Below are 14312 nucleotides of genomic sequence, written 5' to 3' on the forward strand. Positions count from 1 at the left end.
CGCTGGCAGCGCCTGTGCCATGGGGCTGCCCACTCTGGAGTTCAGCGATTCCTACTTGGACAGCCCGGATTTCAGGGAGCGCTTGCAGTGTCACGAGATTGAGCTGGAGCGAACCAACAAGTTCATCAAGGAGCTCATTAAGGACGGCTCTCTGCTCATCGGGGCACTGAGGAGTAAGTAGGGCTGGCGGGGGAGTGGGCACCCGGATCCAGAGAGTCCCCGCGGGGTGCGGGTCCAAAGGGTGGGTTGGAAGAATCGGAGCTTCTTTTGTTTGAATGGATTTGGGGACAAAAGCTGAAGAGCTCCCCTGCTGGTGGCCAACAAAGTTTGTTCTTAGGTGTTCTTGACTTATTTACTTACACATCTACAGGGAAGGGAAAGTTCTCTACAGGACACTGGAATATAGCCTGAGGAAAGTCGTTCAAAGCCATCTTGTTGTGTAATGCTCCTAGAAAGATGTTGGGGACTTTAAATTTTTTAAAAAACATTGTTGTGTCTATTAATAGTTTGAACTAAAAAAGCCCTTAAGGGGGTAATCAAGAGTTTGTCTTAAGGATAAAATTAGACTAGTTTAGTGATATTCAAAGAAAGTTATTAATTTCTCCCGTACATCAGTAGCTCTTCATTGGACACAGTCATTGAGTTGGCTTTTTAAAAAACGTACATTTGCAGTTTTGCCATTTTGTAAGATAATCGAAGACAGCATGGCACCGGTGCATTTTAACTCTGCAAGTTTTCTGTGCGTCTTAGTTTTGGTTTGCATTGTGTGGGTGTTGGGTGTGTCATTGGGATGAAAGTTCAGGGGTTAAAGGCCAATCAGAACTTTTGAAAATCTATAGAATATAAAGCCTGTTATAGTCTATAATATAGGGCTTCTTCCACCTCCTTTCCCATACACCTCCTGACCAAATTTTCCTGCCTCCTTCTTTTATCCTCTGGATCTTTGCTTTCAATTACTAAGACCTAAGAGTATCTGAAACTCAGGAGTTTCTCTTACAGAGAATTGAGCACAGCTACATGATATGGCTTGTTACCTTTCCCAGGAGGTATCTGCATCTTTAAAAAAAAAAATTATTTATTTGTTTTCCTTTTTTTTTCCATCTTCAAAGGAGCCTGTGAAAAGTATTTGCATCTTAATAGAGGCTTCTGGATGTTTTAACTACTGAAATGAAGCCCTGGAATCTCTGGTCACTTAAAGCTGGGTGAATGAGATACTTTAAAAAGGTAGAGAGACCTTTGGGTGATCTAGTAATCCCCAGGACATATATGGGGGCGTCATCTTTGTATAACAACATGGTAGGGACGTGTGTACCTGAAACTGAGACCATGCTAGCATCAGATCTATATTTTGAAACACGTGTTAGCAGTAAGGAGGGAGCTTAGCAAGATGTCTTGAAATTCGTGTGCTCCAAAATATCTTTTATTTTAACCATCCCAAATGTTAAAACATTTACTTAACCACTTGTGTTACTTAACCAAGGTAAAGATAATATATTTTATGCCCATATTCACTGAATTTCTGAATTCGAGGCTACTACTGATAATGGCATTTACTGTGATTTGTGAAAAATATAGTTTCTCTGCAATTCTTGTCACCCTGCATAAACACTAATGTGAACTGCCCTTCCTCTGGCTTGTAAATCCTGGTTAAAGTCTCACGGGACTAACCTCTTTGCATCTAAGACAGCATGATGCCTCTTCAAAAAGAGCTGCATCTCAGAGTGCCAAATGCCAAGCCAATTCTTGTTGGAGGTGCCAGATGTTCTACATTTTTCTCCCCGCTCTGCTTGAGATAAACTTTAGTGTTTTAGGAGTTGAAAATACTTACATACCTTCGATAAATGCTCTGACAGGCACATTATATTACGAGTGACATTACATACTTTATTATGATGGTTGAATCTAGCTTTGTAAAAGTCGGGTGATTCCCATCATTATAGGTTTGTTCTTCCATTCATAAGTGAAGAAATCTTGGGAGTGTAGGCTCTTTGAAGATACAGGCCCTGCATCTTAATTTGGCTTATGTACTTAAATATACAACCTGTTGTCTTTCTGGGATTCTTAAGTTTGTGGTGAGAGTGTATTGCTGTAACTAACATTTGATTATTACTTCTTTCATTGTGAAAAGGAAAATATTTTATTCCTTGGTAAAATAATTCCTAACAGCAGCTGCCAAATAGGAGGGATTTTGGAGCAAAGGAACCCTTGAAGTCACACTATAGCACTGATTTTTTTCCTACCAAGCCACCTTTTGTCTGTTGGGGAGGATGCTCTGAGGCTGGGCTGCAGCTGCTTGGATAGGAGGAGTGTGTCAAAAGGATTCGAGGCCTGCTTGGTTCTATCACTGGCTGCCCCTGCCCTGACCACTAGCCCAGACATGTCCCCTGGCAGAGTACCATGGGGCTGCCCATTCCACTGTGGGAGCCTCCCTGTACCATGAGTCTGCCCACTCCACTGAGGGAGCTCTTCTTCCCCCAGTCTGTCCTTTCTGTTTTTCTTGCCTGCCTGGTGAGGACTTCACCTTCCCTAACTTTATACAGACTATTTCAATAGATGTATCCATTATCCATTTCAGTTTTTTTTTTTAAGCGCTGCACTGTTATTTTTGTTAATAATTAATGCATTCTTAATGTAACCTTGTTTAGCAGACAATCATCAATGAAAGGTATCTAAGCATATTATATTATTTTTATCCCTGTTGTTAACTTTTCCCGTGAGAGTTTTGGCTTGCACTCTCTTAGTTAACACACACCTGACCGTTCCAATAAGTCACACATGCTCCTTGCTCTGTGGTTCAAGTTGTAATTTCTTCAGTAGACTATTTGGAAGGCTCCTTTAAATTGAACTAGAAGATTTCGATTGGACTGGATGATTTCAATTTTAAATAATACATATAAGATACTTAACGTGTGTTTAAACATCTATTATTATGTTTCAGATTCATGTCCACTTGGAGAAAAAGGATAATAGTTAATTAAGTGTATTAAATGTATTGACCTAGACTTAGATTTGAATTTTGGTGTCATCAAGTACAGTGTGATAGTTGGCAAATAAGTTAACCTCTCTTAGTCCTAACTTTCCTGTGAAGTGCGGAAAATCTATAACAATCTTACCATTAGGATTGTTTGCTCATTTTGTTATACGCCATACAGATATTTTGTGAGTGATGTTTGAAAATATTCTTACTGGTGAATAGTTTTAGTTAATGGTGCATGATTGAACATCTCTACCCTTTTCATCAAATGTAATTCTTTGAACTGTATCCTTTTAACAGGTGTCAGTCTTAAAATTTGAGCTGTGAAAGAGTCGGTTACTTTTGCTTATTAACTTTTTTTCCTTTTAGGAATTACATTCAAAGAAACATTTCAAAATTGATTTTTTATATAATTTACCCTTTACTTTTTCTTGTCTTTATACTTTTGAATTCAAAGAGTCATCTTTAAGTAAAATGAGCTTTCTCCTTGTAAGAATACACAGACCCCCAAAAAGAGACAAAAAGAGAATAGACAGAAATAGACAGAATGGAAACTTGATTAGCAAGGAGATTTTAATTTATTTATGTTTTTGAGACAGGGTCACTCCGTCATCCAGGCCGGAGTGCAGTGGTGCAAACATGGCTCACTGCAGCCTCTCCCTCCCAGGCTTAGGTGATCCTCCCACCTCAGCCTCCCCAGTAGCTGGGACCATAGGAATGCACTACCAGGCCAGGCTCATTTTTGATATTTTTTGTAGAGTCAAGGTTTATACCGTGTTGTCCGAGCTGGTCTCATCAAACCCCTGGGTTCAAGCGGTCTGCCTGCCTCCACCTCCCAAAGTGCTGAAATTACAGGCATGAGCCATCACACCCAGCGCCACAAGATTTTAAGTGTTCTAACCACAGACACAAAAGTGATAAGTTTATGGGGTAATGATCATATTAGCATGAGGTAGCCATTCTACAATATGTGAAATATATATAACATCATGTTAGGTCTATTAAAACATATTGTACACCATAAATACATACCACTTTTATTTGTCAATGAAAAATTAAAAAAGAAATAAACAGCAAGAGTTATACTCATTGAGTTGAATTGATTGTGTGGGGAGAGCATTATCATCTTTCCTTCTCCACCCTAGCCTGCAGCATCTTGACTGTCCTTTCTGTCTTCTTTCAGTCTTCTTCTAGTTCCCTTAAGCTGGAACTGGCCTGCTATTTGGTCTGGTTTTTGGAAAAGGTTTCTAAACTTGTATGTTTAGTATTGATCAAAGGAAAAAAAAGATAAAGGACTCTTGTATACATTTAATTATTTCTTGTGATAATTAAATATACACAAGCATGGAACTATAATTCTATGCTTATAACATTCATGCAATCTTAAAAGAAAATCAGTTTACAAAGTAAATAAAAACAATATTGCGAAACCAATACAAAACTTGTCAGCAACATTTAGTTAATCTAATGGATGATGTTATTGTGCTGAAGCTAATTTTCTTCTCAGAGGTTGCTGATAATATCTGGTGTGTTGTTGGTGATTCATTTTCTCACTACTTTTCCCAGTTGCAACCTGCAGTTCTTGAGAATCTTCTTGCCCTGATGATGGCCTTCCTTCCATCAGAAGCTTTATTTGTTTATTACTCGGTCATATTGCCTTTGTTCTGGTAGCATTTGTTCCTGGCACTAGTGATCCGTGACCCAAATGAACATGGCACCGATTATGTTGATGATGTGGACAGTGCAGTCAATTAAGGCATTAGCCAGAGGAGAGCGCAGTTTCTTAAAGGTGTCTACCCTGAATGTCCACAGACCTTAGTTTGAGATACACTGCTATGATATATTTTTGATTTGGGAATTAAGTAGGTGTTTTTAGTAAAGGAAAACCCTAAGTGCAAACAGCAGGTGGAAATGTCTTAGACAAGACGAGGTACCTCTGCCTTTCATTTTCTGTGTTTCACTAACTCAGCTTAGACTTTTTTCACTCAGTGTTTTACTTTTTAAGCCAGCTTTGATTTTGTGCGTGTGTTCTGGGCCCACTTTGCTACTAGAATTTTTGGTGGCACAAGGAAAGATTAAAAGGGGGGAAAAAGGCAAGCTGACAAAATTGGAGGCTTCCCATAGTTACTGCCCTGTTTACTTGGTCATCCTTTAGCTTTTTCGTAAGAGCTGCCATTGTTTTAGGTTCTTTTTAGTTATTTAAATTTGCACGTAGGTTTTTTTTTTTTTTAAAAAAAGTGGAACTCATCGTAGATTCCTGTTTATTTGGCAAGAATTCCTTATTCCACTAAGGTTGTTTGCTTGTGTAGTTGGGCAGCCTAATCAGAGGTGTGGAGGTGTAATTACTTCAGCCATTCACTTACTTCTTATAATCATTAGAATTTAAGTTAAATGAGCAGACGTAATTGCATCTTTCAGATGAGCTGTAATTAATTTTAGGAACCAGTAGATTAGGAATGTGGTGCTTTAAGGTTCTGTTTCCAGAGACCTGTTGCAAGTAAAAGCAGTTATACTTGTGTTAATTTAAATGTGAGCCTTGGCACTCATTAGAGTGAAATTAAATTGGGCTGGCTATTTACTTCCATCTTACCTCTCTTCTCATGATCTCCATGAGCTTAATAGGTGCCCTTTAACAGTATCTTTATTTCTCCTAGATTTCTTTTTTCAGCCGGTTGTAATTAAAGGCTTCTTCTGGGTTAGTTCAGAGAATGGGTTACTGTTGGAATAAAAAACAGTTCCTGTCTAGTGGAGACTGGCTTAGCAATAACTGCCTTTTGCACTGCCTATTACAGTTATGATCAAGGTACTTTCATAGTGCAGGAAACTCAGGTAACCACTATACTTTAAGTCATTGAAGAGCTGATTTAGCAAGTCTCCATTCATTTATTAACATTTCTTAGAGTACAGTGCTGATTGTGTTAGTGATGGTGTTTAAGAATTATTCAGATTATATAAGATGAAAATGATAAAGCTTACATTAGGATTGGTTTCTTTTTTTTTTTATTTTTTTATTTTTTGATGGAGTCTCGCTCTGTCGCCAGGCCAGAGTGCAGTGGAGTGATCTTGGCTTGCTGCAACCTCTGCCTTCCTGGTTCAAGCAGGTCTTGTCTCAGCCTCCCAAGTAACTGGGATTACAGGCAAGTGCCACCACTCCTGGCTATTTTTTTGTATTTTTAGTAGAGATGCGGTTTCACCATGTTGGCCAGGCGGGTCTCAAACTCCTGACCTTAAGTGATCCACCCACCTCGGCCTCCCAGAATGCTGGGATTACAGGCGTGATCCATAGCACCTGGCCGGGACTGCTTTGGTGTCAAGTGCAGTTTTTATTAATGTGTATATGGAGAGTGGCAAATCTTTTCTCTAGATTCATAAACAGAAATAATATCCTAATATTTTAAAATGAGGAGATTAAGCTGCATTAAGTAAATGATATGCAACACTGAAATGTGTATTTCAGATAGATAAGAAAGGTTGCAGGAAAGGGGGGTTATTTAGTCTTAAGTCACTTTCATGAATATTGATTTCTTGCCAGAGCTGTGATTGCCACCTTTTCGGGCCCAGCCATCTCTGCGGTATAAATGGTAATTTCTGCTCATTTCAGCCTTCTAGGCAGGTGCCAGCCTCCCTGCAGCTCTCCCTGCCACCCACCAATTTCACCTTGCAGCTCTTCCGGTCTTCCTTTTCCTCTAGCCTGCTGAATCTCTGCCCAGCATCTGATAATCCTTATGGTGCATCTCCAGTGGTTCAGGTCTCATCAACCGTGGGCTGCTTCTTGCTGACTTTCATCCTGAAAATTAAAATCACGTGCTGAGGTCAGACGCGGTGGCTCACAGCTGTAATCCCAGCACTTTGGGAGGCTGAGGTGGGTGGATCACTTGAGGTCAGGAATTTGAGACCCGCCTGGACAACATGGTGAAACTCTGTCCCTACTAAAAATACAAAAAAATTAGCCGGGCATGGTGGTGCACACTTGTAGTCACAGCTACTCAGGAGGCTGAGGCAGTAGAATAACTTGAACCCAGGAGGCAGAGGTTGCAGTGAGCAGAGATCGCGCCATTGCACTCCAGCCTGGGTGACAGAGTGAGACTCTGTCTCAAAAAGAAATAGTAAATAATAAAAACACTTGCTGAGTACCTGGATCTGTAAGGCACAGGGCCTGTGCTCCATGTTTTACAGCTGCCATATTCTGAGTTATAATGGCTGGTTTTTGTATAAGTATAGCAACTTATATAACATTTGCTCACTTTAATGGCCCTTGAAGCAAAGGAAAAGAGGCAGGATGATACCAGGACAGTCAATGGAAATGTAATTATTTTAATTATTTTGTCTTTGGCATTTAAACATCAGTGGATATTTCTGGTAAGGTAGATTCTTCTCTCTGTGATTCATTTGCTCTTGATGCTCAGGCTGGAATGCAATAGCGAGATCTTGACTCACTGCAACCTCCACCTCCTGGTTTCAAGCGATTCTCCTGCCTCAGCCTCCCAAGGAGCTGAGATGATAGGCGGCCGTTATCACGCACAGCTAATTTTTTGTATTTTTAGTAGAGATAAGGTTTCACCATGTTGGCCAGGCTGGTCTCAAACTCCTGACCTCAGGCAGTCCACCCTCCTCGGCCTCCCAAAGTGCTGGGATTACAGGGGTGAGCCACCACACCTGGCCTCTAGGATTCATTTAACCAGAATATTTGGTTAATCAGAGTACTCCATTCTTTATATCTGCAGTATTCTGATTCTGTTATCAAGAATCCAGTTATAATACTAAAGAAAATGTTTTGGTGGAACACGGATAGAACACTGTGTGTAAGGAATGTGAAGTGTGGAATAGTAAGGTACCTTATAGTAGCTAATAATCTGTCAGTTGTCCCAACCTTTTTCCTTTTTGCAGACATGGGAACACATAAAAGAGGAAAAATAAGCCTGAATTTTCTAGGATTTTGAAAATAATTCTTCTAATTTAATTTTTACGTGGAATATAGTGGGGAAAAGCTAGGATAAAGCTGATAGTGGCTGGGCGTGATGGCTCACAGCTGTAATCCCAGTGCTTTGGGAGGCCGAGGCAGATGGATTGTTTGAGTTCGAGTTGGAGACCAGCCTGGGCAACATGATGAAAACCCATCTCAACAAAGTATACAAAAAAATTAACTGGTATGGTGATGTGTGCCTGTAGTCCCAGCTCCTTGGGAGGCTGAGGTGGAAAGATCGATTGAAGATCAGGAGGTTGAGGATGCAGTGAACCATGATCGTGCCACTCCACTTTAGCCTGGACAACAGAGCAAGACCCTGTGTCAAAAAAACCACAAAAAAAAAAAACAACTAATAACACTTTGTAGATTATTTTATGTAAAATCAATTATGACAGATTTTCAGTTCTAATTTTTAGATTCTTTGGTAAAAGTCTATTTTTATTTTATTTTATTTTATTTTATTTTTTTTGAAGCAGAGTTTCTCTCTTGTCACCCAGGCTGGAGTGCAATGGCGTGATCTTGGCTGACTACAACCTCCACCTCCTGGGTTCAAGCAATCCCCCTGTCTTAGCCTCCTGAATAGCTGGGATTAGAGGCGTGCACCACCACACCCAGCTAATTTTTTGTCTTTTTAGTAGAGATGGGGTTTCACCATGTTGGTCAAGCTGGTCTGGAACTCCTGACCTCGTATGATCCACCCACCTCAGCCTCCCAAAGTGCTGAGATTACAGGTGTGAGTCACTGTGCCCGGCCCCCTAATTTTTAATTTAATTTTAATTTTTAGAGACAGGGTCGTGCTGTGTTTCCCAGGCTGGAGTGCAGTGGCTATTCAGAGGCAAGATCGTAGTGCACTACTGCCTCAAACTCCTGGCCTCAATCAGTTCTCTCACCTGAGCCTCCTGTGGAACTGGAACTATAAGAACATGCCACTGCACTCATCTCAAAAAGTCTTAATTTTTAAAGGTGTTTTTAAAATGCCAAACAGGATATTCTAAAATGTTGGTTCATCTGACTTGGTGATCATCTCTGGGTATACTGGAGAGGATCTTCTATTTTGTTAAGAATGGGGAACCATCCTAGGAAGTTGTCAATGTCAGGTAATATGTAAAAAAAAATTGGAAAACTGCTGCCTGTATATAAACTTGTTAGATTAATAATAGTACTATCCCTGAATCTTGGCTTTACTCTGGAAAAAAGTAGGTAGACATGGAATGACATCCCTTTATTTGGAAGTTAGGCGCATTCATCAGTAGTGGAATTTCTGTGATATTTCCTCATGGAAATCTAAAAAGCCATATTGCCTGCTGCTCTATGAAAGACATGCCAAATAGTGTTCCCTCATGTGTAAATATATACTGGAGCTTATCCAAATGAAAGGCCCAGGTTCAGTTTTCTCTTTTATATACAGGAAAAGTGATGATTTAATTTGGAAGACTGGTCTTTGTCTGTGTGTGGACGGGAGTGATAAGGCACTAATAGAAATAAGTATTCTGTGTAGTGTATTATCCCTTTCAAATGAGAGCTATGTAAATTGGTTTAGTTCGCTGTTGTGAGAATTTTGTCTTCTTCATTTATTTAATTTCCTTATTCCTTAAAATGTCTGAATGAAAGATAGGGCCCAAAAGGGGTGAAGGTGGGAGTGGATAGCAAGGGGAAGCAAATTCAAGTCAGTTGTGAAAACAATTTACACATTATGGTTCTGGAACTTGTATTAGACTTTCTCTTCCTTCTATGAAAAAGTTACTCTGTAATACTAGAGAATCAAAAGACTCTAAGACTAGCCTTCCAACTGTTTTGTTAATTTATTTTAAAACATTTTTTAATTAAAAATAAATTATTTGTAGAGATAGGGTCTTGCTATGCTGTCTTGGCTTGTCTCCAACTCCTAGCCTCAAGCCCATCCTCCTACCTCAGCCTCCCAAAGTGTTGGGATTACCGGCACGAGCCACCACACCCAACCTTCCAACTGTTTTAAAAGTTGGTTGTAATCCCATTACTTCGGGCAGCTGAGGTGGGAGGATCATTTGAGGCCAGGAGTTCAAGACTGGTCTGGGCAACACAGTGAGACCTGTCCCTATAGAAAAAAAAGAAAATTATCTTGGTGTGGTGGTATGCACCTGTAGTCCCAGCTACTTGGGAGGCTGAGGCAAGGGGATCACTTGAGCCCAGGAGGTCAGTGCTGCAGTGAGCCATGATCACGTCACTGTACTCCAGCCTGGGCCACAGAGCGAGACCCTGTCTTAAAAAAAAGGTCATTTTCCAAAATGGAGAAACCCCATCTCTACTAAAAATACAAAATTAGCCCGGCGTGGTGGCGCATGCCTGTAATTCCAGCTACTGGGGAAGGGAAGGCTGAGGCAGGAGACTCGCTTGAACCCGGGAGGAGGAAGTTGCAGTGAGCTGAAATCACACCATTGTACTCTAGCCTGGGCAACAAGAGTGAAATTCTGTCTGAAAAAAAAAAAGGTCTTTTTTTTTTTTTTTTTTTTTTTAGTTGGTTGTGGAAAACTTAAGGAAGAACATTCTCTTTAAAAATCGTCGACTTTAGAGATAATCGAGGTGACTTTTTTAGAGGCACACTGTTTGCGGGAGATTTGGGAACGCTGTGTACCATGAAATAATGATGTTGACATATGAGCTAAGGAGGGAGTTTTTAAAAGCGATTCTGGTTTTCCTTAGGGGTGACTTTTGCTAAAGTTATTACTTCTTGTAGTTCCAGCTCCATCACTGAACTTGTTTCTCAGTCTGTGATGTTGCAGAGCTCCTCTTCCATTTTCATTTTATTTCTTCTTTCTTTCTCTTAAATGTTGGTGGTGCCTTCTCAGCTCTTTGACTGTTTGCTTTCCTTGTGTGATAACATCAGCTCCCGGGGTTCCAGCCCTGACCTAATTTTCCTAAACTTTGGGCCTGATTTTTTACCAGCCTAGGAGATATAACAACCCTGATGCCAATGTGCTTTAGGCAAATCAGACTCAATCTGTCAAAAAATAAGTTTTTCTTTTCCTCCAGCTTGCTCTCTTTGTATTCCTTTTTGTTCAGTTATAACATCATGTATCTGGTAATCTTCTCAGGAAACACTGAGTCCTTGTAACTCTTCCCATTTTTCACCCCATCCATTTTGTTAGCCCTATAATTCTATATCAAAAATATTTCAAATTTGATTTTCTCTCTCTGCATTAATATATTTAGTTTATATATAGAGAGATTAATGATTTTTTTTCTTAGCTTAAAACAGAAGTTTATTCATACATATATAGCGTGATCCCGGCTCACTGCAACCTTTGCCTCCAGGGTTCAAGCGATTCTCCTGCCTCAGCCTCCCGAGCAGCTGGGATTACAGGGGTGCGCCACCATGCCCAGCTAATTTTTGTATTTTTAGTACATATGGGGTTTCACCATGTTGGCCAGGCTGGTCTCTTAACTCCTGACCTCAGGTGATCCACCTGCCTTGGACTCACAAAGTGCTGGGATTACAGGTGTGAGCCACCCCGTGCTTGGTGATTCTCTTATAATTCTTGAGGTTAGAAATTCGAAATAAAAGTGCCGGCAGTGCCTTGCTCTGTCTGAGGTCTCTGTGGGAGGACCCTTCCTTGCCCTTTCTGGCTTCTGGTGGTTGCCAGCCATCCAGGGTATTCTTGGCTTGTAGATGCATCACTCCAGTCTCTGCCTCTGCTGCCACATGTCATTCTTCCTGTGTGTCTCTGTTTATTATACAGGCAGATGTCAGAGATATTGCAGGTTTCGTTGCAAACGGCTACAATAAAGTGAATATCACAATACAGGGAGCTATGTACATTTTTTGGTTTCCCAGTGTATGTAAAGCTTATGTTTACACTATACATAGTCTATTAAATATGCAATAGCATTGTGTCTAAAAAATGTGCAAACCTTAATTACAAGATACTTTATTGTTGAAAAATGCTAACAATCATCAGAGCCTTCAGCAAGTCATAATCTTTTTTGTTGGTGAAGGGTCTTTCCTGGATGTTCACAGCTGCTGACTGATCAGGGTGGTGGTTGGTGAAGGCTGGAGTTCCTGTAGCAATTTCTTAAAATAAGACAGCAGCGGGGTTTGTCCCATAGATTGACTCTTCCTTGTGCAAAAGATTTCTCTATACTATGAAATGCTGTTTGATAACATTTTACCCACAGTAGAACTTCTTTCAAAATTGGAATCTATCCTCTCAAACTCTGATTCTGCTTTTTTCAAGTTTATATAATATTCTAAATCCTTTGCTGTCATTTCAACAATGTTCACAGCATCTTCACCAGCAGTTGATTCCACATGGAGAAACCAATTTCTTTGCTCATCTGTAAGAAGCAGCTCTTCATTTGTTCAAGTTTGATCATGAGATTGCAGCAATTCGGTCACATCTTTAGGCTCTACTGCTAATGCCACTTCTCTTGCTATTGCCATTACATCTGCACTTGCTTCCTCCACTGAAGTCTTCAACCCCTTCAAGTCATACATAAGTGGTAAAATCAACTTTTTCCAGACTTCTATTGATATTTTGACCTCCTCTCATGAATTACAAATGTTCTCAATGATATTTAGAATGGTGAATCCTTTCCAGAAGGTTTTCAATGTACTTTGCTGAGATCCATCAGAGGAATTGCTCTCTATGGTGGCTATAGCCGTACAAAATGTATCTCTTAAATCATAGGATTAGAAAGTTGAAATTGCTTCTTGATCCATGGGCTACAGAATGGATATTGTGTTCGTTGGCATGAAAGCAATATTAATCTTTTTGTACATCCCCATCTTAGCTCTTGGGTGACCAGGTACATTGTCAGTGAGCAGTAATATTTTAAAATGAACTTTTTTTTTTTTTTCCTGAGCAATAGGCCTCTCACCACACAGTGGATTAAAATATTCAGTCAACAGAGGTATTGTCATGGCTTTGTTCCATTTCTAGTGCATGGGAAGAGTGGATTTAGCATGCTTCTTAAGGACCCTAGGATTTTCAGAATGGTAAATGAGCATTGGCTTCAACTCAGTGTCACCAGCTGCTTGGGCACCTGACAGGAGAGTCAGCCCGAAGCTTTGAAGCCAAGTGTTGATTTCTCCTCTGTAGCTAGGAAAGTCCTACAGGCATCTTCTTCCAATAGAAGGTGGCTTCATGACCGCATTGAAAGTCTCTTTATTGTAGCCACCTTCATCCATGCTCTTAGCTATATCTTCTGGAGAGCTTGCTGCAGCTTCTACATCAGCACTTGCTGTTTCACCTTGCTCATTTATCATATGGGGATGGCTTCTTTTCTTGTACCTCTTGAACCAACCTCTGCTTGCTTCAACCTCTGCAGCTTCCTCACCTCTCTTATAGAAATCATAGTATTGAAGAGAGTTAGGACCTTGGTCTGGATGAGGCTAGCTTAATGCAATATTGTGGCTGGTTTGATCTTCTCTACAGATCACTCAGACTTTCTCCATATCAACAATAAGGCTGTTTTGCTTTCTTATCATTTGTGTGTTCACTGAAGTGGCATCTTTTTTTTTTCCTATCTCATGGAACTAGGAGAAATGGAGTAGCACTTTTAATTTCCTTCAAGAACTTTTCCTTTGCATTAATAACTTGACTGACAACAGAGACCTAGCTTTCAGACTGTCTTGGCTTTTGTGGTGCCTCCCTCGTGAAGTTTGATCATTTTATCTTTAAAGTGAGTGATGACCGGGCACGGTGGCTTGCACCTGTAATCCCAGCACTTTGGGAGGCCAAGGTGGGCAGATTGCTTGAGCTCAGGAGATTGAGACCTGCCTGGTCAACATGGCAAGACCCTGTCTCAAAATAATAATAATAATAATATAGTACATAAAAATTAAAAAATAATAAAGTAAGGGACATGCAACTCTTCCTTTCACTTGAATACTTGGAGGCCATTGTAGGGTTATTAGTTGGCCTAATTTTAATATTGTTGTGTCTCAGAGAATAGGGAGGTACAAAAAGAAAAACAGAGATGGAGGACTGCCTGATTGGTGGAACAGTTAAAACACACACAACATTTATTGACTAGATTCACCGGCTTATACAGACACTGTTCATGGCATCCCAAAACAGTTACAATGGTAACATCAAAGAGCACTGGTCACAGGTCATCCTAAAGATGTAGCAGTAATGAAGAAATTGTAATATTGTGAGAATCGCCAAAATGTGATGGAGACAGGAAACGAGCACATGCTTTTGGCAAAGTGGTATCAATAGGCTTGCTCGATGCAGTGTTGTAAAAAACCTTCAGTTTGTAAAAAATATCTGCAAAGTGCAATAAAATGAGGTTTGCCTGTATTTTAATTAGTCTTTCAATTTGAATAGAAACATCTAGGTGCCTAGGATATTTTGTGTTCTGTCTTTTTTTTTTTTTTTGACATGGTGTTTT

General features: G+C 40.1%; 1 protein-coding gene across 1 annotated transcript in view; it reads left to right on the plus strand.

The window, feature by feature from the left end:
* Positions 1-6: 6 nt before the first annotated feature.
* The window catches only part of ARHGAP42 (Rho GTPase activating protein 42), a 312517-nt gene continuing 298211 nt past the window's right edge, over positions 7-14312 (plus strand). The window contains exon 1 of the mRNA XM_011926606.1: positions 7-173. Coding sequence (XP_011781996.1) covers positions 20-173 — 154 coding nt within the window. The 5' untranslated portion in view covers positions 7-19. The remainder of the gene's footprint in view (positions 174-14312) is intronic.

Source organism: Colobus angolensis, unplaced genomic scaffold (genome assembly GCF_000951035.1).
Source record: "Colobus angolensis palliatus isolate OR3802 unplaced genomic scaffold, Cang.pa_1.0 Scaffold7, whole genome shotgun sequence".
In the NCBI taxonomy this organism is placed as follows: Eukaryota; Metazoa; Chordata; class Mammalia; order Primates; family Cercopithecidae; genus Colobus; species Colobus angolensis.